Here is a 25,875-nt window from a genome sequence, read left to right on the forward strand (position 1 = left end):
CGAGGAATCTTGCAATGATCATATATGACTATATTTTACACTTTGTTGACAAATAGAGTAATCCTTTTAAAGTCTCAGTGAAACGGAAGTTAAAGCGACTTTATCTGTTCTGTGAGTATTCAGCATTGTACAGTTACAAGAGGAATTTCAATTTTAAAAAAAGTGTGCGGGTCTTATAATGTAGTTCAATACGGAGCTACACAGGACTGTAGCTCCACACACATCCCTTGTCGCTAAAAGTTGCAGAATAATCGATGGCTGGTTAATTGATTCTTTGAATATATTTTATTTCTGTTTGCATATATTGTTAAACTGGTGCACAATACGACATGAGATGTAATCTAAAAGGGTAAATAAGAAGGACTTGGTCTGATAAATGGTTTGTACATACTATTTTTTTTTAAAGTGTTGTTACACACATTGGCTCAATAGAATATGTTGTTCCTTTCCAAGCTATAGCCTCTAAATATATTCTGTTCTTGTTCATTATTGGCTCAAACAGGTCACTTGAAAGTCATTTCTGAAACACATGAACAAACCACTTGATCTGCTTTGTATCACTTTAAGAAACCATTGTTGTCAAACTTTATCGGCGACTGTTGGACATCGCTCAGAAAGATGGATACAGAAACAGACACAGGTTTAGGTCACAGTTAAAGCTCTGCTTTGACATCGTGTCCATTTCTCTTTTTTATCTTCATTGGACAAATATGCTTCCAATAATGCCAACTCACAGTATGATTTCCTTATGGGTGCTAACTATTCCCTGTCTTCCATTAACTGTCTCTATGTCTGTATTAGGATCGAAGACCTAATGTGCATGGTTCTTACCAGGAGATATGTTGACAATGCTTGCATGTTGTGCCTTCAATGGATCCGATTAATCTAATGTCGGCATATAATTATTTATTAAATATATATTTCGACATCCTCTCTCTACTACAGAATATCGCAGCCACTTTTCAATTATGTGTTGTGAAGGAAACAGCTTTCTACTGGGTTATTTTAAATGAGGAAAATAACATACATCTAAAAATGACAGGTTCTAAGCCTTATTTTGATGCAGTGGTTCAACATGCGGCCTGCTGCGACCGGACTCGGTAGGGGACTACAGAATATAACAATCCCTTTTCAGTAATGTGTAACAAATTAAAAGACTAGTTAGTGAAATCAAAACACTATGTTGCAAACAGAATAGGCATTTGTATCTAGTCTCCACATGATATGAATGGATTTGATGCAACATAACTAAAGACACCTCTTCATCACATTACAGCACAGGGGGGGACTTCTTTCTCCCACACAGCTGAATAAGTAAGGGCTGGTGATGGCTACAAAATATAGTATCGATTGGTTTAGCATGTCTCAGGGCAGGCTATATCCATAACTCTTGTACAAGCCTATTCATGCATACTGCATGACTTTAAATGTTTGGTTCACTTGGGTCATAATATGCTTAGAAGCTTGCTTTTGAGAGAAATGTTCTGCTGATTCAAATCGACACAGCAGCACAACGTTGTTGTTGTTAAAGTGAAAATGTAACGTCCCCTACCTAGAATTGCTATCAAGGTGGTCTTGAACAAAGCATTTCAACCCAGAACTGCAGACTATTGACTATTGTGCTGCTTTGGTAGTGTTGCATTCTTTTTGATTCCTTTCACGAGACTATGATTCTAGAGCCTTAGCTGCTCTGTTAGGCTGCACTTCGGCACTGCTGTGAGCTAAATGCTAACATTAGCATCCCAACATGCTCAAAGCATACTACATGTTGATCTTTAGCAGGTAATGTTTGCCATATTTGGCATCTTAGTTTAGCGTGTTAGCATGCTAAAATGTACTAATTAGCAGTGAAGACAGCATAGCTGAGGCTGATGGAATGTCTTTTGTTTTTAGGGTACTTGATCATAAACCAAAGTATAAGACGAAATAGAATTTTGACCTGATGATTGTGCATTATGAAAAGTGAAGACAACTGCAATTGCTACAATTTATCCACTGGGGGAACGTGTCTTCCCCAAATTTAATGATATCCAGTAGTTTTCTGAGACGTTTCACTTATAACCACTAATCTCAACCTCTTGGGGCGTTTAAGAAAAGTCAGAGGATGTCCAATGTCATTAAGATACATCGTCAATCTTTCATGGATTTGTACCAAATTGAATGTCATCCACCGAGTAGATGATGACATATTGTGTTGGATAATTGAAAGCTTTGATCTGCTGGTGGCACTAACGGTAAAAGTCAAAGGATCACAGAAGTCATTAGGATTCATTCTCTGTGGACCATGAATGTCTGCACAACATTGCATGCCAATCTATCCATAAGTTGCTGAGATATTTTAGTATGCACTAAAGTGGTAGACCGACCATCAAAATAACATTGCCATCCATAGAGCCATGCTGCTAGCATGGCCAGAAATGAATCATTGGCAGATTGAACCTGGCTTAACATTGCTAAACCATTTTTAGCTTTACTTAAAGTTAACATCTCCAGTATTATACCCTTTTTTAAACATATGCCTAATCCTTCCCTTGTGGCAGGACAATTGCAATACTTCTGCCCCATAACCCTCGAGGGATCCATGATTTCTACACCAGTCTGATCAGTGAGAGCATTTCCTAAATACAAAATATATTTGTATTATATTTTGTGCTTGCTAATCAATACACAATTTAGTACTTTGTCAAGTAGATGCAATATCTTTTGTAAATGTTCACGTGTGCAGACTTGTACAGTTGGTTGGCTGGGCCGAGTGTTTGCTTGTCAATTTATTCAACTGACTTCCATTAAATCAGGCCACCAGATTCTTGTTCAGAGACGGAGCGATCGTACTGGAGATGGCACAGGTGTCCCGCGCTGCCTTGACTGAACAAGAAGTGACTGCAGTCTTATGCTTTGTTGCCTCAACCTCTCCTGGAGCAATATCCAACAGATTGCACACACTTAAAGCAAGGACACACATTTGTTACAGCATGAATGTACACAAAATCTGTAGTATGGCCAGAGAACACCAGCCTGGGCAAAAAATGCCATCCTGTGAGAAAATATATGGTCACTGCAAAAAAAATAGCAACTGTTTTCACCCTTTAAATGCAGTAATACCCACATTTAAAAATACTAATATTTGAGTACTAATAGAGTCAAGGGCATGAATTGGTACATGCATGTTGCATCCAGCAAAGGCACACGCCAAAACAAAATCTTGGATACAAATTGTGAACAAATTTAGATATGAAGAATGTATAACATTACAAAAACCATACTAAATGAGTCTGGTCTAGCTGTACCACACAGAGAGTATTCAGCCAGTACCATCCAGTACTCAAACACCCCCATAATGTATGTGCAGCATACACATTTGCACTTGTTCCCCTCAGTTAAACAGCAGATGGAGGTAACACACGTGCAAAACATACTGCATGGTCTGTCTCATCATGTATCTAAGCTCATGAGTGTCATGTCAGGTTGCTCTAAATAATGAATGACACGAACAAAGATATGCACAGTTTTTATGAACAAAGAGAGAGCTGCTATACATATTGCTTCTCGAAAAGTTTCTATAAATTATGAATAATTACGATTGTTGAGAAGATTATGAACATAGATTTATGAATACAGATTTGAGTGTGAATACTGATTGGAACAAAGTGTGTTGCAGTCTGGTTCAGGTGGTGTTGACAGTAGAAACTATACAGTGTGTGGTGTTGAATGATTCAAATCATTTGCCTTTTGATCCAATCGTCACTGTCATTTCAGATATAAAAATAACAATCAGATCAGATGTGTGCAAATATTACTAGTACTAGTAGTATTAGAACTACCGCTCTGCCATACTCTACAAGCACTAAAAAGATGTTAACATGTTAATGATACTAAATTCAAGGACCTTGAATACATGAAATTCATCTGATATATAATGAATTCTGGAGTAAGTTGCAATTATTTTGTAATTCACTTCATTATGTTTTTTATTGCACACATGAATTCTACCTAACTCCGATGACGTTTGCTCCAGCTCTCTTTTTAGAGGTTACAGTCTGTTTAACCAGTTTACTGATGTGTCAAACGTGCAAGTCTCCATTCATGATTTCATGTGAGAAGAGGTTGTTCTTAAAGATAAAATAAACACAGGTCCAACACGTCTTTAGATTAGGTCTTTACTGAGATTACTGAGAAGTATTTAAGTCCCTCTTCTGCCACCAGGAAAGTTTAGTTTTATAAACTTAGTTCAGGAATGGGACCACGCCCAGAACACAGCTCATTTCCTCTGCACAAGTATTCAAGCACAACGAACCCGTTCACTTCCTCTTCGACTCTGTTCTTCTCACATGACGTGCGATTCCCGAGCCGAAACCACGTACTTCACAAAATGGACCCGGAGATCATCCTCACTCCTTCCGACAACAACCTCTTCGAAGACGATACTCCAGAAGTCCCGGAGACGGCACCGTCTCCCATTATCTCTCGTCGGCCAGCAAACTCATCCACGACCCCCGCGGCTCCCGACATCTATCCTCGGACAATTCCGAAGTTGTCGGTCATTCGCCTTCCAACAACCCCAGGGGGAGATCCTGACTCCAGCGTCCGAGGGACATCGTCCCTCTACAACACCGCTCTTCCACCCGCTCAAGATCCAGACGCTCGAACAACGGCCAAAACCAGAGCGACCCTCCTCCTCCACGCCAACGCTCCGATGGCCCCCATACATCCCGCATTTCCGAGTGGACAGTCTCTCGACTGAAGCACGCACTCACCCAGCTCAATATCTATTTCCACCAGTCCGACAGAAAAGCAAAACTTTTCAAACCACTCACGGACGCTCAGCACCACACCTCCCTCGATCGGCGAGACACCAGAGCACTTCCGGGTTCCTAGCGCAGCATCAGGCGCTACATCGATGACGTCATGATGCACAACACGGCCAGACAAGCCCAGTCACTCACACCAGCCCCTCCATAGGGTCAGGTTGTATCACACCCTCCCCCCCCCATACTCTCTCTGCATCGGGGATATCTCACCCTGCAGTCTCTTTTCCCCAATCTGCACTTCCAACCCACGCACATGCATCCCTTCATCCCAGCATATTTTCCTCTTCCCTTGCTCCTGCCTTTCCATTCAACTCGACACCGGCTACCTTAGCCGCACAGAATGCTCCAACAGCAGGATTCTACGGCGGAGCCAACAGCCAAAACTCTGCGTTTCCTCCTGTCTCTGCTTTCCCCCTCTCTTCCCCTGCCCTCTCACTCCCCAAAACCCATATGTAACTAACCATCCCACTTTAAATGCACCCCCTTTTTCCACAGGTCCACCAGCAACCAACCCTAGCTTCCTTCCGACTCATCTTCCTCCATCCACCAGCTTTAACTTAGCCACAGCACTACCTCCAGCACGACCTTTAGTATCCGCCCGACCATCCCCAGTGCCACACACGCTCAGGCAACAGATTCTCGCAGGTAACTACATCGACCTTGCTCAACTCATTCATCCATCCACATGCAATCCCCATATCCCGAGGGAATTAATCACCACTTTCGGACACATCGAACTCAAACAGCCACTCCCCACCTGATCCAAGGAACTCACCATGGCTGAATTTGCCTACTCTTTCTCCCTATATCGTGATATCATTTGTTTCGTTTTCCCCGACCGCAGGGCCGAGTTGGACGACTACTCGGCACATGTACTCGAACTAGCCCTGCGGTTCGGCGGTAATGGGTTCTACACCTACCAAGTCCTGTTCGCATCCGAAGCCGCCGGTCACGTGCAGCAGTTCAACCAGGGAACATACTGGGGAACACTCAACCCAGAACTATACTGCAGTTTTCGCAGCTTGCGCCTCTCTCAATTGCGAGCTCTCCCATCCGGCCACCACATGCACCCTCACAGCACCTCTGCCCTCCACCTCAGCTTCCCGTAAACGAAGCACCCCCGTTTACCGCAGCCTGCCTCCATTAATTCCCCCACCATCCATCACCCCTAAACCAGAAATCAACCAGCCAACCACCTCCGGCTGTCCCCCCAGAGGTATGGACAAAATAGGTAGACCAATCCTCTACCAGGGCCGGAGGATGGTCTGCAATAACTTCAACGACCTAGGATGCCAATCCTCCAGCTGCGGGGGGGCCCACGCAAGACCAGCCTGTCCCCATAAACCAACAAAGCACAGCAAGTGTAAGTACCTCAACACACCAATTAACATCCACGCCCTGGCTTTCGCCCTTAAAACTCACCCAGACCACCAGTTCACAAGCTTCCTCATCCAGGATCTCACACTCGGCTTCCACCCAGGCGTGCAGGTGAAGCCAGAATCGTCTGTCACATGTAAAAACCTGCAATCAGCCATCTCCGAACCCGACACCGTCGACAAGCTCCTGGCTCAGGAAGTCAAAGACGCATATATGATAGGCCCACTCACCTACCCTACCCTACATCCCTTCATCCCTCTACCTCGACCCCTACCCTACATCCCTTCATCCCACTACCTCTATCCCTACCCTACATCCCTTCATCCCTCTACCTCGACCCCTACCCTACATCCCTTCACAACTCTACCTCAATCCCTACCCTACATCCCTTCATCCCTCGACCCCTTCCGCTTCCTAAATCTAACCTCTCGAAACTCGTACTTTTATTGGCGTGGTCCTTGTTAGTGAAATAATATTGGCATTGTATGTTCCTGCAAACCAAATATGTTGAATGTAGACTTTTTTGCATTTGCTCAGTGGAAGTGACTTAGTATAGGAAGCAACCATTATTGAAAGTTACTTGATAGTATAACAAGAGAGAAAGGAGGTCAGGACACTGGGTCAAACAAACACTGCACTTTCACCAAGGAGACCACTGTTTCTGTCCCGTGTGAAATCAGAAGTAAACGTTGGCTTGTCATGCAACATTCTTATGCTTGTTAGGTAAAGTTGGGTAAGAAAGTTTGCTAAGGGCAATTGTTATTTATTTACGCCAGCTAAAGTTGTAACGTTACGTTGTTACATGATTTATTTAACACATACCAGTATCTTTTTTCCAACCATAACCAATTAGTCGGTTGCCTGAACCTAACCAATTGTTCCACAACGTGTTTCTGCAAGCGTGCTATAAGGCTGATATGGGAGGTATTTAGGAAACATATTTATAGTTCGGAAACATTGCCAACATTTTTTCTGGTAACTGGGTTTATTCTGCTCTATGTCCACCATTTATGTGCTCATAAAGTTAAACATTTTCTCTCTGCTCTTAAATTTGTTTGCTTATGTGCTTTGATGCAGCATTTTTAGCCTTGTTTGCCTGGAAAAAGCACTCTGAATCTCATCTGTATTGTGTGACATATCAAAAAGAGCAGTTCAATATCACTTCAAGGCTCAGTACAAACAAATAAAAGCACACAGACTCTATAGCACGCAAAGCTGAATAAACATAAAGGCACCTCAGTGTTAGATATTACATCAAATGTTTCCAGAGAACTGAGGTGTCAATCTTCTCCAGGAGAGGATGATCCCCCCCCTAACTGTTTTTTGCAGCTCCTTTCAGTGTGGAACCTGGACTCCATGCCTCCATTTCTCTTCCGAAACGTCTTCACATTTTAAATGTCCTCTTGAGCTACTTTACAAAGGGGATGAATGTGAATTGCTGCTCTCAGCGGCGGGAGGGCCATTTGTAAAGGGCTGCAATTTAGCAAAAACCTGCAGAAAGCAGAACCTGGCAGAATAAAAGTGGGAGCCCAGAGATACAGTACAGATCTAAGAGTGATGACTTGTTTGAAAAGGGAACATCCAAAAGGGAGTTAAACAATGGCCATAGAGAGACAGCCATTTCCAGCTATTTTATGGGATAGTGCACTCTTCTCTTGCAGCCCCAAATGTGGGAATTATCCTGATGAGATGACTGAAATGTGTGGTAAAACATCATGAGGCGTGCCTCTTTAAATGATTGTCCCAAGTCATCCAAGTCATTAACACACCGTGACTTTATTTTGGAAACTGTCTGGACCTCATCATCAAGTTGCGGTGCGACTCCAACAGGGCAAAACTAATTTGGGTGAATGTGTCAGCTTCATATGGTTCATTAAAAGCACTGAACGTGCAGCCACAGCAGCTGTACATTCTGCTGAGTGGGTGTAACTGATCAGAATATCCTCCGAGTCCCTCGGCTGGGTCATCCACAGTCTGAACCTGCTGTTCACAATTATGTTTCAAGGTGAAGAGCTTATAGTTTAGTTTAACCTTGTGAAAAGACAAAGAGAAGGCGGCATATGTTGGATTAAGACGAACGTGTCAATGAATCAATGGGCCTCATTGAAGAATTTATTTTTTATTCTAATTTCTCTTTTTCTCTGTGAGGTTTTAGATTCAGCAAACCTTTAACTTTAGTGTAAAATCAAGCGTTTTTGAATAATTAATTTCGTTTGTGTCAAGCTCAACTTGAACAAACTTCGCCCCTGAACAATAGCATGCCTTCTGGACGGTGCGGACATTCCTCACACTTCCATGTTTTTGGATCCCTACAGCGTGCACGCCACAGTCCAGTGATAATAAACACTGAATTCACCGAAATAACTGCTGAGCTCTTGGAACACATCCAAATTGGTAAAAGTAGCTCTGCCGACCCGCCAAACTATACCTGCCTAGTTGTGCACACTCATGGTCTGCCCGTGTAGAAAAGAATTACAGTTTTTTACGATTGCTCATTTGTTCATAAAACTACACAAAATTCACACAAATACAATTCAGTCACTCACATATGTCACTCAAGAAGTCATATGTTTGTGCGAGGGATTCTTACATGAGGCCCAATGTGTAAAGCCACTTTTACTATCCATCTCTGGCGCTGTGACTAACTCTCCAGGCGAGTCCAGGCAGGGTTTATTTACTGTCCCTTTCGGTACCGCCTGCCGTTTCAGCTGAAGGTCACGTCATTGTATGCGTGGCTGAAGCAGCACCAGCAGCAGCACAGGCCGCTGTGCCAACCCTGCTTAGCGCTCCCCTGGATGCTCTGCTTGGCAGCAATAGACTGCATTGTCCACAGCTATGTTGGGAGAAAGGCCTTTTTTATCCCTTTTTTGCAGGGGTACCTTTGCAATAGCTGTCCTTTTTCCTCTGCATGCGCTTTAAGGGAGACGCACATGAGTAGTGAGAGTTCCCTGACCTTCAGATTTAGTGCCAGCCATTATACGATGCTAAGCCAGGCCCGGATCAGGCCGATCCAGTATAGAGGCTAACCAATGCTATTACCTCGAGTAGCGCAGCTTGTGGACTCCAGCGCTAGAAAGAAAATGTTGCATCCTAGATGGAGTCTCTGCAAGCATGTTGATGCGGCGGCGTTTGTGATGCAGCGACCGAAGGAAACAAGGACAGATAAGTGCAGTAAGACTGTACACTGGGCGTCTGTTACGCCACAAATACAAGCAGGCAAGGACACGCTACTTCACTTTAAGCAAGATGAAAATGTGCAGCACAGCGCTGACAGCAAAGAGAATTTACTGCTTGCAAATCAAAAAGATTATTTTATTACGCCTCACATGAATGGGAATGAGGCAGACCCTCCCCTCTCTCTGTCTTTCTCCCTCTCACTCCCCTAAATGCAACCTCTCTCTGTGTCTCTCTCTCTGTCTCCCTGCCTTCATCAGTTACATATGCAGAGAAGTGCAGCGCAGCACTATATTCTGCCAATGCAGTACTCCAATTATTTCCCACTGCTGGGTTATGATTACACAAAAAAAATTAAGCACACCATACACGACTGCTGAAATATGGCAGAGGTTGGATATGTTGTGTTTCAGATGACTCGTGTGTTTTCTGTAACCAAAAGGGAAGAAAAGAAAAAAAAAAAGATATTTAAAACTATGTTGTTGAGCTTATCAAAAATCCCTCCACATTCCTAATCATCTCCCATTAGAATTATTACTCTGCCGCACATGCTGTGTCCACCCACCCAAAATACAGTGCACTGATAAAGCTTCTTCCTGGCTGCCGGGTCTGTATAATACACTGTGATTGACAAGCTAGCAACATACACCTCCATACCGCTTCATTAATTACATTTCCCTGCAATTAGTTCCTCGTTTATCCAGTTTTAATTAACCATGAAATTATGGATCCTTCCGCTTCTGCTGTTACCAGCTGAAGAATGTGTGTGTGTGTGTGTGTGTGTGTGTGTGTGTGTGTGTGTGTGTGTGTGTGTGTGTATACACGTGTGTCTCAGGGAAGGACAAGGCCAAGGACGGAACGGGGGGCTGTGTGTGTCTGTGTGTGTGTGTGTGTGTGTGTGTGTGTGTGTGTGTGTCAGAATGACTCAGAGCACAGTAGTGTTCTGCTGTTATCACACAGTGGGAGGAGGAACTGTGTCTTTGTCTTCTCATCCTCAAATGCACGGACACACACACACACAGTTAGGATCTGCAGCAGATTACAGTTCACTGCAAATAGCATTTCAGTGAAGGGTTCAATTTAAAGGTGCAGCATGGACCTGGTGTAACACATCCACTTACTACTTTGTTTGCGATGTGATTTTTTTCAATTGAAAGAGTGAGATTCACTTTTAAGGTTTTTGTGTTACAACAGCCCATAGTGTTCAAGCATCAAAAGCAGTCGAACCTGGTCAAAAATTCTCAGTGACACATTTCTTTGTCCTATGGCATTCTTATTAAAAGATAGTTTTCACAAACCAACTCTCAAACGTCTCTGCACAAGCCAATGTCCTCACAGCATTATAATGTTTTTTTGCAATGGGAAAAATACAGCTGTGCGTCAGAAAAGACATCTTCTGGAGTCCTAAATCAAACCTCATGGGGTACTATAGAGGGTCCTTGGGAGACTTATTTCAACACGATCATATTCCCCTGGTTGGATGTGATCTGCACAAGGAAGGATATCTTAATAACAACAGATCAAATATAATATAGGATCCTAAAGTCAGTTGGTCTATCAATAAATACATAATGTGATGAAGTGCAATGAAAACACACTTAAACTTTAAGACATGACATGCACAAGTCAGATGAAGAGGAAAACATCAGATCTGTGTGGAGCGATGAGAAGATTGTTACCTTTTTCAAATTAATACGTAGAACAAAAATACAGAAGCCCTAAGAGGCAAGTGAGGAAAAAATATTGGGTGATCCAAGTCTGATCTAAAACGTTCTCTCTTCTGTGTTTGTGACTTAAAGTCCAGATGGAATTAAAAAAGCATTTTTTTAACCCTTTTGGATCACATCCTCAGTCATATTCTGCACCAATTTCACAATATATGCAAAAAAAAGACGTGTTGACGTAAGCTAGTACCAACCAATTTCAATCATATGATGACATCCATCCATCAATCAATCTGCAAGGGAGGCGGAGCCACAGTCCTTCTCAGCCAGGCTTTTCACCGGGACTTCAAGAACATGTCAGAACATTTCAGAAGAAAATGTAAATGCGTTAATTCACAACATGGGATATTAGTGTACTTCAGCGTCTGGAGGCCATGAGTATTACAAAAATCATCTGCCCAAACATTTATTCATCTGTTTTCACAGATATGGATCTCCTGATTTTTTTTCGTCTCTTGCCTCTCGGGGCTATCCATATAAATACCATATTACCATCATTTTCTTTTTGGGTTTTCCCTGTTTGGAAATGGACTGCTACTCTCAGAATGACATCATCTCATTGTGTCGTTGATAGAAATACACCGATGTACATATTCATTCCATAATATTCTGGAAATTAGTTTTAATTATGGCCACATTTGGATGGAAACCTGACTATAGTGACAGACAACTGACACAGCATCTAGGATGCCTTAAAGAAATGTGATGTTTGAACGATGTTCAACTATCAGTAGTGCGAAGGGAAAGAGGAATGATGCTGCTGGTACGGTCTGTCCCCTACATATGTCAATAAAGTGATGACATATCCTGCTTGGATAGAGTTTAAGGTGGAGTCTGCCATTGTATCTTGGAAAAATACATTGGCCACTTTGACTTTGACCCAACCATAATGACTTAAGCGTAGCATCATCCCCTCGTGATGTTTTAACATCCTGTTCTGAGCTTAATAAGATAACTGGATGCTGCTTACTGCTATTCTGAACCACCCACACAATGACTATGTTTACATGCACAGTAATAGTCCACTATTATGAATATAATAATGACAATATTCCAAATTGAATATGGGTCATGTAAACACACATATCTGCAGCAAAATAAATAAATAAAGTGAAGTCTGATACTAACGAGGCTAACACAATCTGAACTAATAACTCACTCTTCTTCCTCTCTGACCTCTCGTTCACTGATTGGTTGGACTGTCATCTACAACATGTCTGGACAGACTCACAATAGATGAACTCACAGTGGCTTGGTGGTCAATCTCACTCAAAACAATTTATGAACTATAAAACCTTTGTTAAGGCTGACCGTACAAGGTTTATGACCCAACCTTTCTGCTTTTACGAGCCTCTGCTTTCCTGAGGGAGACAGAGACAATTGCTCAATTCAATTCAATTTATTTTGTAGAGCCAAAAATTACAAATTTGCCTCAGAGGGCTTTACAATCTGTACACATGCGGCATTCTCTGTCCCGGGACCCTCACATCCGTACAGGAAAAACTCTCTAAAAAGCCTTAACAGGGAGGAAAGAGGGAGAGACCTGAGAGAGAGAGAGAAGTGTGATAGATGTCATGTCTACAGACAACTCAAATACACTTGATGCAAAATAGCATGGACCTTAATATGCTAGTCCTAGTCTTAGTAAGTCCTTGTATTTTTATCTATATATACAGTATATATATATTTACTCTACCTCAGAGTAACAAACTCACTTTATTTGTAAACCATTCTCATATTGAGTTTTTTAACTTGTCTGTTTGCATTTGTTCTAATCTTGTTTTCTTCAGTGATTTATATCAAACTGTTTGCTACCAGTCTGCAGCCAATTAGGCCATTTTTCAAATATGAACAAATTAAACAGACGATGAAGTAACTAGTATTAATTATGTAAAATAAGGTTAAATGCAATAATCAAGATAGTTGTTAGGGTGGGAGTGGTTCCAAACATAAAGCAAGAAGGCGTCAGAGAGTACAGGCTTCTTCAGACAATAAAATAATCTGAGATAGAAATATTAATAAAACAGATCAATAAGCTTTAGGCCTAGAGATCTAAATCACATTTAAATTACAACAAGTATAAAATTGCTTCACAGTCTTGCTTTGTGCTTCTCAAACTCTTAACTGCTGAACGGTGCATGTTTGAAACATGTACATGTATAGAAATCATTGATGATCATTACTGATTCTACCTGGTCACAAGCAATACCTTTCATTCATCTGTGGTTCATTGTTATTCATTGTACTCTTCATCATATTCTTTATTGTTTATTCATTTATTGTCTGTTTAGTAGTTTAGTTATGTAGTTAGTCCAATATATATTTAATTTATAAAGAACTCGATCATTTGATTTGCATGTGTTTGAAATAATATGCCACTGTACACAATGACAAAAACTCCGTAGCAACCGTGAGATTAACATTTAATTGATTAATTCTAAATTTTGAAGTTTTCCTTATTTTTTTTGAAAATTGTGTGTCATCCTAAATATAATCTTATGTTAAATTCTGTTAAACTAATGTCGTCTCATCCCGGAAGCTGAGTATCACCATTCATTTTATACTACTTTAAGGATTAATGACTCACAATTAAGTTATTAATAATCGTCACATATTATGATATTACCTAATTATTATTTATTACACCTGCTACCAGCTGCAACGCTACATATCACAACAGCAGTCAGTCAGTGATATTAGCTTCCTCCTGGGGGAAGCTGTTGTGTTGGAGCCAAACGGTTCTCTTCCATCAGAACCACAGCACTGTGACACTCACTTCAACACTACGGAGGGCAAGAGGGGGATCCTCCCATCTGTGTTAACTCCTGCTTCAGATCCTTTCTGCAGGTTTCATCATAGAACCAGTAATTAGCTTAATCACTAGCCTGTAACACAGGTTAGTGATTCATTGCTACATGAAATATGTTGTGGTCATGCCACAATCTTTCTGTTGGCTTATCAAGCTGAATGTTTATTTGGGGTCTCGGTGAACAGTCACATGACCCCATGACCCTCTACTGGTGTTGACGGGTGCTTAGTGGTGAGGCCAGTGCAGACACTAGAGTTGGTCAGGTGTGAAGTTGGAAGCCTAAAATCAGCCTATGATTAAGTTTGAAACAATAATTATGATAGAAGGCATATCAATTACAGTCAAAGTAAAGCACAGACAGTGGCAGCAGTAGAAGCAGATCATTTCATGGTTGAGCAAAGCAAAAACAAGCAATTACAGAGCTGCTGAAAGTACAGTACAGCTTCACAAAAAGAGACAGAAACATAGAAATGAGCATCAGGGCAGCAGTGGCACTAAGATTAGTCAAGCAACAGGGGAGTTTAGCAGCATATACGCTTTGTATCGACAGACAAACTGCCAACAGATCTGATGACTTGTAAGCCATTTTCTCGTAGTAACTGTCTCTAAAGTGCTGACTTCCCTGATGTGGGCTGGTGCAGCATTTTTGCTCATTTGCTGCTTTAATTGAAAATACAGATTGACTTTGCATTTGCATTCTGAGTGACCTTATGCAAATGCTTCCAAAGTAACAACTTGCACCACTGGAATATAATTAAGAGTCTTGTTCTCTGCACTCAGAGTTTGTAGCTCACTCAATCAATGTTACTTTAATCCTGTGTATCAAAGCACAAACAACACTGTTGGGCTTTGACTATTTCCTAGTTATGAACATTACAATTTATTTATTTCATGCATTTCTTTACTCCTACGGTTGGGTTGGTCGGTGGCCTGACTATATCTGTGTGCAGTATATTTACCAGAGCACTGGCCTTCATGGTGTCTTGAAAAGGACCTGTAATTGGTGAGTACAATTTGTAGAAAATAGTAGTGTTAGATGGATAGTTTTGCTAATATATGGGGGATTCAATTTCTTGGATTTAAATTAAATGATTGATACCACTCACATGTCTGTACACTAAATATGAAGCTACATAGCTTAGCATGAACTCTTGAAAGATGTAGCCTGGCTCTGTTCATAGGCCAGCACATAACCCCATAGAACCCCCATAGAACCGTACGTTGCTGTGTTTCAAATTGGCTTTTTTACACAATAAAAAATAATTTGATTTAACATGTTCATTTGTGAGCTTTAGACGTGCTCGTAGGTGGATTTTGTTACATTTGGACAGAGCCAGGCTAGTTTCCAGTATTTATGCTAAGCTAGGCTAAGTGGCTTGGCTCTAGCTTAATATTTAGTGTGAGATTTGCATTGATATTCACATCTACCTCGTTGAAAGAAATCAAATTAGTGCCTTTTGTAAAATGTCAAACTATTCCTTTCTATGTTGAGTACACAATGGTAAACAAGGTTGAATTGCTCTTTAACTACAGTCTGGGTTACATCTCTGCTTTCTGATTTCTTCCCCTGAAAAGAGAAGTGCAAGATGACTGCAGTCATCCCTTCTGATGTGAAACACTAAGAGCCTTCAGATGAAAGATGCAATCATTGACAAATGAGAGAAAGTCCTTGTAATTGTTCTGCCTACTTTAGGTGAATGGTAAAAATGTCCACATTGTTCGTACCATCTATATCTTCCTCAAGAAAGAAAAGAAAATGTCCTCTGTAAAGACCACGGACTAATGCAGTGAATACAAGAGTCCATCTTCTGGCTGATTGACAGTGATTCAGTGGGGCTGAAATCACCTATTGGTTTGTTTGAGCAACAAGCTAATGCTGTCTTAAAAGCTCTAAAATAACAAAATAGCTTGTTATCATCTAACTGTAAAGAAAAGCGTCCGTCGGTGTGTATTTAAGTGTGGGAGTATGTCCTTCGCATATCACAAGAACCTTTCATCTCATCGACTTGGCGGTTGTGTTGCTGGGGACCCAAGGACCTGCAGTGTCGCAGTGGGGGGGATCTGGCACCTTCAATTTGACTGAACTTTGAACAAACAAGCAAACAGCGATCTTTGTAGCAGCGAGGTGATAGTAGTATACTCAAAATATATATATGGACTTGGTAAATGAACTTGTACTTGTACAGTGCTTTTCTAGTCTTCCAACCCCTCAGAGTGCTTTAGCACTACATGTCCCATCAGGACTATGGAACCATTCATACACCGATAGCACAGCCTATGGAAGCAAGTTGAGGTTAAGTGTCTTGTCCAAGGACACATGGACATGGACTACTTAATGCTAGCTAATGCTTGATACAAAGTCATACTGCAACGGTCAGTGTCAGAAGTATGCATATTTATTGGGCTCATTATCTCGCTGAGATAACTCCGCTAAAGAGACACATATCTCTATACCCTCTGTTTGTGTCTGCCCGTCCTTGACCCAGGAAGGTGTCTGGTGGGGGCACTGCTTTCCTCTCCTCCCTCTCACTTCTCAGTAAGAACTGTAGCATCCATCTCTCTCAGTGTGCGGCGGGTTGCACTGCATCCTTCACATTCTCCTCAGATAATGGGGTTTGTTGCAGCTTGCACAGATGGAAACTCAGGGAGCGGTCTTCCATCAGCTGTATTAGCCCCGCTATCACTTCTTAAAAACAGTCGACTCCATTTGCATCCCACCAGGGTCTCATGACTTTAGGCGAGGAGTATAGCACCCCTTCCCTCATCTGAATCAGAAGTGATAGAGATTAGCGATGTGTTCAATGTGCAGCTGTCTTGCTAGAACCGTTTACTGAGCTTTTTACTACTTTGAAGTAAATGTTATACAGGATTCTGTGACGTATGATTGATACAATCTTATTGTGTTTCTTTAGGGCAGCGACAAGGGCGACGTGGACAAGAATAAGTGCTGTACGCTGTGTAACATGTCCTTCACCTCAGCAGTGGTGGCACAGTCACACTACCAGGGTAAAATCCACGCCAAGAGGCTAAAACTGCTACTGGGGGAGCAGCCTGCCATCACAACCAAAGGTATAGCCCCCGTTGACAATGCATTGTGGGTATAAATGATAGAGGAGCTACACTACATCTGTCCAAAGGGGATTTATTATTGAAAGAAATCATAACTAAGGAATGAGACACAGGATGCCGTATGTGTTGACAATGTACAACGGTGTAAGCGTGAAGTGGAGTAGAACCGCGGAGCTGATTTTAAATAACTATGTGCATGTATGTCCATACAGACTGAGTGTGTGCTCTCCCCACATCTCTCCCACTGTTGTCTCTGAGCATGAGTCCTAACAGATATATATATTATTATCCAGTGTACATATTAGAGCAGTGGTTCTCAACTGGACCCACCATCACCCCTTAATGACAAGCCGCGACCCAAGTCGAGGAATCTTCTCAAATGTATTTAATGTGAAGATGGTGCAGTTTGAACCTGAGCTGAAAATGTCCTCTGCAGTCGTAGTAGTAGGGAGCTCTCTTGTGTAGATAAATTGTTCCTGTCAGTCCCCGTCCCACACATGTTTCACGTAAACGAGTAAAAACTGCTGTTTATGTTTGTAGATTTGTCCATTTGTAATGCAAAATGACCACTTGCCTTAATTCGACCTGTGGTCTGTTGTTTGATGTCATCCAACATGTCTTCAATTCGTTTACTTATAGTGTCATTTGACAGAGGTATAATTTTCAGTTTATCCTCTGCTGATATTAGCATTACAAGGCATTAACGCCAAATATTGTTAAGGAGTGTGAATAGACGGCACTCCGCTGCATAAAAAATCCCCTTCAAAATAAAAGCACAAGATTATATTATATTTATATTTTTTTTTTTTCAGGCAAAGGCCCGCGACTTACTGAAAACGGGTCCGCGACTTACTGAAAACGGGTCCGTGACCCACCAGTTGAGAATCACTGTATTAGTGTATATATTAGTGAATAGTTGCACTGTTTTGATTCAGTGCTCTGAAACATCACATTCACACCGAGATGATTTACGGGTCAGAATATACTGCACGTTCACCAATACAGCAGCATGGCTACGCTAGTTGTTGTTCCTATAACTTAGCTTCTTCTGTGTACTTGTGTTTTGAGTCATACCTTTGGTATCAGCACTAAGTACGTTTTGGCATGAGTAGTGCACTTTTAAATTCACACCCTTAAATTGTTTCTCAACATTACTCTTAAATTCCGCCTATGGTAATACAGTATTGGCTCCTAACCTCCAGAGCCTTTTCTCCCTGTCTAAATGATGGTAGTATTAAATAAATCCAGGATGCTCAGGTTGTCTTTGCAAGCAACTTATTATGACCCAAATTTATGTTTATTGTGAGGTGGCGACCACTAGTGGCCGTAGTGATTATGACGGGAGAAAGTCAGCTGACTTAGTATAAGAAGCGACAAAGTCCGCGTAAGGAGCATGGATGTATAAAGAGAACTGGATACGTTGGAGGCGGGGCCCACGTTAATTCCTTTGAAATATGCTCAAAGGTGCATGAAGCAAAAAAAGTTTGACTTCCAAGTAGAAAATGATCCGGATTTTGGGCACTGCTTCCTAATCTATGGGGCCCACAGAGCAAGCCCACTTTCGTGTTCTTTATCCCTGCCTCCCAGCCTCGACCTGGGGCTCATTCATATGAACAGAGAAAGGAGAGAATAACTCTGGATTAGTAGTTTTATTGGATTATTTTTATTGAACTTTACATCTTTTAAGACTTAATAACTTAAATAGGGCCTATTTAGGTGTTTATACTGGGAAGTTGATTTACCTTAAAAAAAAAAAAGCTGAGTTACGCTGACGTCTCTTTAGCACAATGGCATTACATATCAGACCCGGAAGCAAGCACACAGTCCAACGTGCTACCTTGGGGCTTGGTAGGAAGGAGTCTCAGCACACAGTATGTAGCTTATTCACTTTAATAATTCACCTGACCTCTTTTTATAAAATTAACCCTGTTTAGTGAGGAACAACAAACAAGCGCCATTTTTGAGGAAATGGGATACTCGGTGGCCATGGTCTGACATACCCTCATCACTTCCATTAAGATTATCATGTTGGATGGTCAGTTGCCAACTTCCTGTGTCTGCACTGTGCCTTTAATACATTTTCCCTCTCTGCCCTCATACTCCCCTACCTCCTCCTCCCTACTTTTGAGCTCACCTTGAGATGTCAGTGCTGTTCTTTTTCCTCTATCCTAGCAACAACAAAACAGACATGGGATGGCCCTGTGAGCATGGATGGAATTGTTAAATACTGGATACTTTTCCATCTTTAGGCCTCTAGGAACTATTTTATTTGAACAATCTGAAAAGTTAATGCTAAATGGACTTTGAGTGTCTTGCCCAAGGACACATCAACTTGGATTGGAAGAACAGGGGATCAAACCGCTGATCTTCTGAATTAAAGATCCGCTTCGAGCCACCGTCACTCTTTGATTGAGGGGCTTGAAACTCAGACATAAGTGATCTGTGGCATAAGGTTGCAGGTAGACATGGCATCACAACCACTGAGTTTCTAGTCATTCCCAACCAGTATTTCTGGCTAAAAAAAGATTCCACGCCCTTTTCCAGGGTCCCTTTTAACAGGGACCTATTTAGTACCAGTTGTTGATAACTGCTCTGCTTTTGGTTGTTGTCAGTTGTCAGTGTTGATGATGATGATGCAGCAACCCAACAAGCTGGTGTGATTGACAAAGTTTTTCTGTGTGCATCTATGCGTGTGTTATTTAGATTTAATCACCGACTGCTCCTTACCTCCGGGGCGATGGAAGTTTTCTGCAGTTGTAATCCACTGACAGCTGCTCACCTTGAATCTACTTACAAATTGGCAGTTGCGTGAGAATAATGAGCGAAGGACACGGGGGGAAACGGTGAATGAGAAACACGGTAAACATTATATTTTCAGATTGTTCTGAAGCCCAACACCTGAGTCCACAGTGATCAGTGTGGATGTGAACAGATCAGCCTTGAGGTTTGTTTGTTATCTTTTGTTTGTTGGTGCTCCAGTTGACCGAGCCACTTAGTACACTTCACAACTTTATGCTTTACTTTGTGCTCAGCAATACCTTTCTTTTAGTTTGTTGTAAGTGTTCTGTTGACTGATAAGGTGATGCATTTTCATAGTGGTCCTATATATATATACTGTATATATATAGTTGTCTGAAGTCTCCCATCATTGGACCATTCTGGATGTATCTCTTATTAGAACAGCATCAGCCACTGTAGCCTGCTTTCCCTCTCAACTGGTGCTATTGAATCAGTAGATTGGTGCACAAAGCTCCTGTCTTTGAGTTAGTGTTTGTTGGACAGATCCTTGAAGTCTTTGGTTGAGAAGAAGAAGAATTCCTTTCACTTCAGCGGCACCAGCATATTATGGGAAGTAGAACATAATGTGTGAAGTCTGCAGAGCTACTTCAGACAGTGTTTGCACCGTTACACCCACGGGAAAACTTTCTTCTGTAGCACACCTGAAATGAAAGAAAGGACAATAAGAGCCGTTTTTATCTCAATTGGCCAGAATTCATGAGCTCTTGATCACGTCTGTCAGCTGCACAATTGCTGCACCATCCCACTGCTTCTGCTTCCTGTGCTGCATTCAGGGCCTATCATCCATCTGTGGGCTCTGTGCTTATTTATTCCTGGGCTTGCATCGATCTCTCTCTACTCTTGTTTGCCTGGTTGAATTATGGGAATGATCAAAACTGAGCCTGACACCAACTCCATTTCTTGATTTATTCTTAACAGTTTTCCTATTCAGTTCATGGCTAAACTACTGAACGTTACTGTTTATTAATGCAGCCCACTCCCCACAGAGTGAGAAGCCTGTTTTTGTTCTGTTTTTCACAGGTTAGGATAGAGATATATCTTTTGCTTAGAAAGGTTTGGGGCTCTGTATTGATGGATTTTAGTTTGTCATTTTTGGGCATAGCTCAGCTCTGTTTTTGGAACCTTCCACCTTTTCACCAGAGTGTATATCATGTTGCTGTAGTTTATTACATGTCCTCAATCATTTACACAGCTGACTTTGAAGAACAAATAATATTAGGAACATTTGTATTCCAAAACTGAAGCGGTACAGCATGTTTAATTACACACACATTTTACACATGTAAATGTGAACTGCATGACGTACATGACAGTGAAAGGAGAGAGAGAAGAGAAGGAGAAAGATGGAGTGAACAGTGAGAGAGGATTTTGACTGCAGCGTTTAGCTGCTTAGTCCTACTACAGCTACTTGAGCTCGAGCTAGCTAATGTTACAGAGCTAGCTTCACCAATTTTAGCAACCTGATGTAATGAAACAGACCAAATGAAACATTATCTGAGATGTTAACAGTTCAATAATCATGAAGACAAAACAATACTGAACACTATCCGTGATAAGCGTGACTTTCCTCGGTTCATCTCCACATGGCTGCTCAGAACGATGAACTGAAGCTGTGCTGTCCAAAGTCGAGTTCAGTAACAGCCGATCACGTCTTGTCATTCAAAAATGACTTGTAGGCAATGATGTTTGAATAATAAAAATGTGTTATCATCATAGCAGAAACATTAGCCTATAAACAACAGTACGATGTAGATAGTGACTCACTGAACTTAGAGAGGCGTATTTCCACCACAGAAAATACCGTATGCTGATAAATTACGGTTATCTGCCGTTATGGTTAAATAATGGCATGTTAACATGTGAAGGATGGATATTTAACTGTATGTTACAGTTACTATGTAATAATACTGTTATAAATCAACTGTACATTTACAGTGTTTCATTACAGTGTAGATCGAGCACGTCTTTGTAAAACATTCTTAGTTTTGTATCGATAAAAAATAAATTTACAAGTAAAGTCAACTTCATTTTATTATGTAGATCAAGCGAATCTAGTATTTTACAATGGATTTAAGTCATATTTATGAGAGTGTTGGTTAAAATGATATTTGTTTCAAACCACACAACACACCTACTGTTTCTTTGACGATATCTTTACTGCACAGCACTTACTAATTTAGTGGTGCTGTGGTGAAAAGAAGATCGTTCTCCATCAGGGCTCTGTTTCAGAAAGCAGGTGAGCCCACTTAAGTTGATTCACCCTGAGCTGAGAAAAAACTGCGTTTTAAACATCATGGGACACTAAACCTCACCATCAATAGTCATAGATATGGTGAAATACAAAAATCAGACCCACATATTAAAGCCAATATACTATTTATGTTTGTAACTTTGCTCTGTCTCACAGTCAGTGCATAAGAATTGTTCCACATATCAGACAATTCCGAAAGGGAAAAGATTGAGTAGGTCAATATAAGTGTGAGTCTGTGGCTTTTGTCCAAACAACCCATCCTCCAGTTGAAAGTGGGTTAAAGAGTGGAGAACAAGCATGCGTTGGACTCTTTGGAGTCTTGTTTTACTCTCTGAACAATAATTTAAAGTACCTCTATCGTACAGGCACCCAGATCTGTCACAAATAGAACATGTCAGAAAGATAAATCCAGGGCACCGGGAGGCCCAGTCTATTGATCTCTACATCAGTACATCAGCAGACTGGCCACATTCCTCTGTTGATCCGGCTGCCTCTCGGGACCCGAGTTCTTCCAGCTGGCTGTCAGCTGCTATTCAGTTGCAATCTGTAGCATTTTTACCCTCATTCACCCCAAACACCAAAGATCCATTCAGGCACTGCTATTTAGAAATGCCTTCAATAAACACTGATGAGAATATACAGCATCTCTGTTGTCATGGGAGATCCTCATATAGTCGACTCAAGCCTTTTTTTCCTGCTCTACATCATCACTTTTACCTTAACCTTAATTCAAAACCCATGATAAACATTTCAAAATGTATAAAAAAAATCATAATGTAGAAAAGCCCTGCGTAAGCGGTTGTTCTGAACACGCAAGAATTTCATCCAACAAATTTATATTTAATGCTTTTCCCGCAGGCTGTATCCTCAGCTACTGTATCACACTCAGCATCTATAGGCCAACAGATAACCCTTGTTTGCCCTTTAACTCAGGCACAGTTGGATTAATGTGAATATTTTCACTGACCCATATAGCACATGCTCATCTGCATGCATTCGTAGTTGAATATCAGTTGCTGGTGTTGCAATGTGTTTGAAATCCTATTCAGTTTCTATCTTAGAGCTCAGGGAGGCTCGTCATTAGTATTTTTATATAATCACAGCCCCGTGCATTTTTATATTCCTCCACATGGTTTCTCTAAGAACTGTCTCCACATTCTGGCTTATTTCCAGATTTCTGGGCGGTGAGTAAAATCGCTGCCATGAATATCACTTCCTTCAACATCTGCGGCTTAATGTGACGATGTGTTTTCCCGGCACTGATTTACTGGGAAGGGATTTTGGAGAAATCTGGAGCTAGAATGATCATGGCCACTTTCTTCACGTAGAACTGAGACTATAATCTTCCAAGGTTTCAATCTTTTGACAGTGAATTAATCAGAATAATATTTACATTTTTTTGCAGGCACTCTGGTGCAGAACCGTTCAATTCAAAGTTAAAGCAACCGACAATGAATGAAAATGCGAAAAAAAAACAACTAATGGTCAGTTTCCATCAGAAATGACCATGGAAGTGCCTTTTTAGCCTCATTAGCTGTGCTGCATTACGGACGGTAATCTCAGGGCACTGGTCCAGACAAATGTCTCGAAGATGTTTGGCAAAGAAAGTCATGATGCTTTCAGGATCGACTGTAATAACTTCACTGATCTGACTTTTCATCGAGCACCTATAGGATTTTATTAATTGAATATCTACATACTAATGCTATGCATGCTAACACGCTAAAGTAAAACGGTGAACATCATATCTAAACATCAGTATGGTGTCATTGTGAACATGTAAGCATGCTGACCTTAGTATTTGGATCATAGCACAGCTGTGCCTAAGATGTGGCTACGTTTATAGCCTTTTTGAAGCGTTTAAGTGCCTTAAAAGACTACAAAACGTCATCACAGCGAACACTAGTCCTCCTTTACCTTTGTACATATGACATCTATTGCACTTCTGTCCATCCTGGGAGAGGGATCCCTCCTCTGTTGCTCTCCCTAAGGTCTCTGCCTCTTTTCTCCCTGTTAAAGGTTTTTTGGGGGAGTTTTTCCTGTTCCGATGTGAGGGTCCTGGGACAGAGGATGTTGTATGTGTACAGATTGTAAAAGCCCTCTGAGGCAAATTTGTGATTTTGGGCTATACAAAATAAATGGAATTGAATTTATGGCGACGGGAAGTCGTACGACCAAAGTGTAGTTTGTTTCGTAATCCTGTTGAGACATAAATCCTCTGATACTTGATATATTCTTTAGCTGATAGTAGGTCTATGCTAGGCAAAGACTCTGTGCTGTCTTATTTTGATCTTGAAGTTGTGACAAATTGAAAGCTTTATGTCTTGAAAACTAGCCAGTTTTAAGTGTCAGCTAATCGACTGGTGCATCTCTTTCTAAAGGACAAGCAGACTGCTTAGTCTGTTTAGTGTCAGCTTGGTTCAGATGGTGATTTATATAAGGGACGGAGATGTCCATTTGCTTCCCATGGCCTGCACAGCTTGCAGAGATTCCTCCTCAGAAACAAAATGAAAACATGATCGATTCGATATTTTGAGTCGTACAGGGTCTGTGGGCACAGGGGAGGAAGGTGAGTAGTGTCGTTGTAGGAAGAGATAACTGCAAGAGTACTTTGATCCCTTCTCCTCACAGAGGCTGAATCTCCTCAGATGATATAACCCTGTTCACGCTAAATAGGTCTACTTTGTACTGCTCCTCTGTCTGCATACAAATGCCATGCAAGGAGGGGGTTTGGCTTTTAAACCCAACTCAGTGCTCTAAATCAGGGCAGGTACTGGATGCATCCATGTGGCACATGGAAACAATGTGTGTATTTCTTTGAGGCGTTGAAGGTATGTGCTGTAGATGTGATTTTGAATGGATTGTCAGTCTACTTGTATTTACTAGGTTGGTCAATGATAAGCTAAATCTTCACACAAATCTCCCCAAAGCCCAAAACAGAGCAAATAAAAGAGCTGAATGTATGAATTTGAATGAGACGATATACACAGAACAGCAGAAGTTCAAGCTGCAGAGCAATCCCAAAGTGTTTGCTGCAGTGCAACGCCTCACAACTCCTCTTTGTCTTAACTCCCCGCCAATGAATCACAAACCAAAGCTGCGGTGTAGTTTATAAATTACATTTGCGTTGAAATTGGCTGAAAATAAGCCTGTTCATGTCGAGCAGCCTTTTGAAATGTAAGCTTTTCATCCAGTGAGAGCGGTACGCATCTCCCTGCAGACAAACACTAAGTGATGTGATTATGATTATTACTGCCACAGAGCACGTCTCTGCTGAAGGACAGGAAATGCAACTATCCGAATCAGAATCACTGTGAACTCCAAGTGGAAAACATCGGTCCAGAGGAAAACCTACCAGGCCAGTAAACTGCCCCAAAGTATGTCCTCTGACTAACCAGCTGCAACGCTGCCGTTATAAAATGTGGCATGTGTACTGTGTCCTTGACTTGATGATGACAAATCAAGACCATCAGGCTAGGATGATTCATACCCTGGTGTACTGATGATTCTCCAAAAAATGTTCTTCTCAGACATCACTGTCAAACGAAATTGTATGTCTCCAGGATAAACCTGCAGTCCTCTTAGAGTGTTCTTTAGTGTGTTTTCAGGAGCCTATGTAGCAGCTCATGAATTCATGTCCATGCAGCAAAAGAAGGCAAATGTGTGTCTTGCCGACATTCAAACCTATAATATAGAGAAGCGAGGGCCTTTTCATTTTCAAGTGTCCTTCATGCAGCAGGTGCCTCACCGAGGCGAAACCATCTGCCTCTTGGCGACGGCAATGAGCCCCACCTTTTGAGCCGAGCTGAACCCCCAATCACAGCACAGAGGGGTGTTAAACAGTATGGCTCTAATGATGCAGTA

General features: G+C 41.5%; 1 protein-coding gene across 3 annotated transcripts in view; it reads left to right on the forward strand.

Moving 5' to 3' along the window:
• LOC116399008 (zinc finger matrin-type protein 4-like) overlaps window positions 1-25,875 on the forward strand; it is a 98,284-nt gene that overhangs the window by 67,230 nt on the left and 5,179 nt on the right. For all 3 annotated transcript variants that reach the window (XM_031875823.1, XM_031875824.1, XM_031875822.1), the window contains one exon: window positions 16,805-16,961. In XM_031875823.1, coding sequence (XP_031731683.1) covers window positions 16,805-16,961 — 157 coding nt within the window. The remainder of the gene's footprint in view (window positions 1-16,804; window positions 16,962-25,875) is intronic.

The sequence above is a fragment of the Anarrhichthys ocellatus genome, unplaced genomic scaffold (genome assembly GCF_004355925.1).
Source record: "Anarrhichthys ocellatus isolate YVR2014 unplaced genomic scaffold, GSC_Weel_1.0 scaffold97, whole genome shotgun sequence".
In the NCBI taxonomy this organism is placed as follows: domain Eukaryota; kingdom Metazoa; phylum Chordata; class Actinopteri; order Perciformes; family Anarhichadidae; genus Anarrhichthys; species Anarrhichthys ocellatus.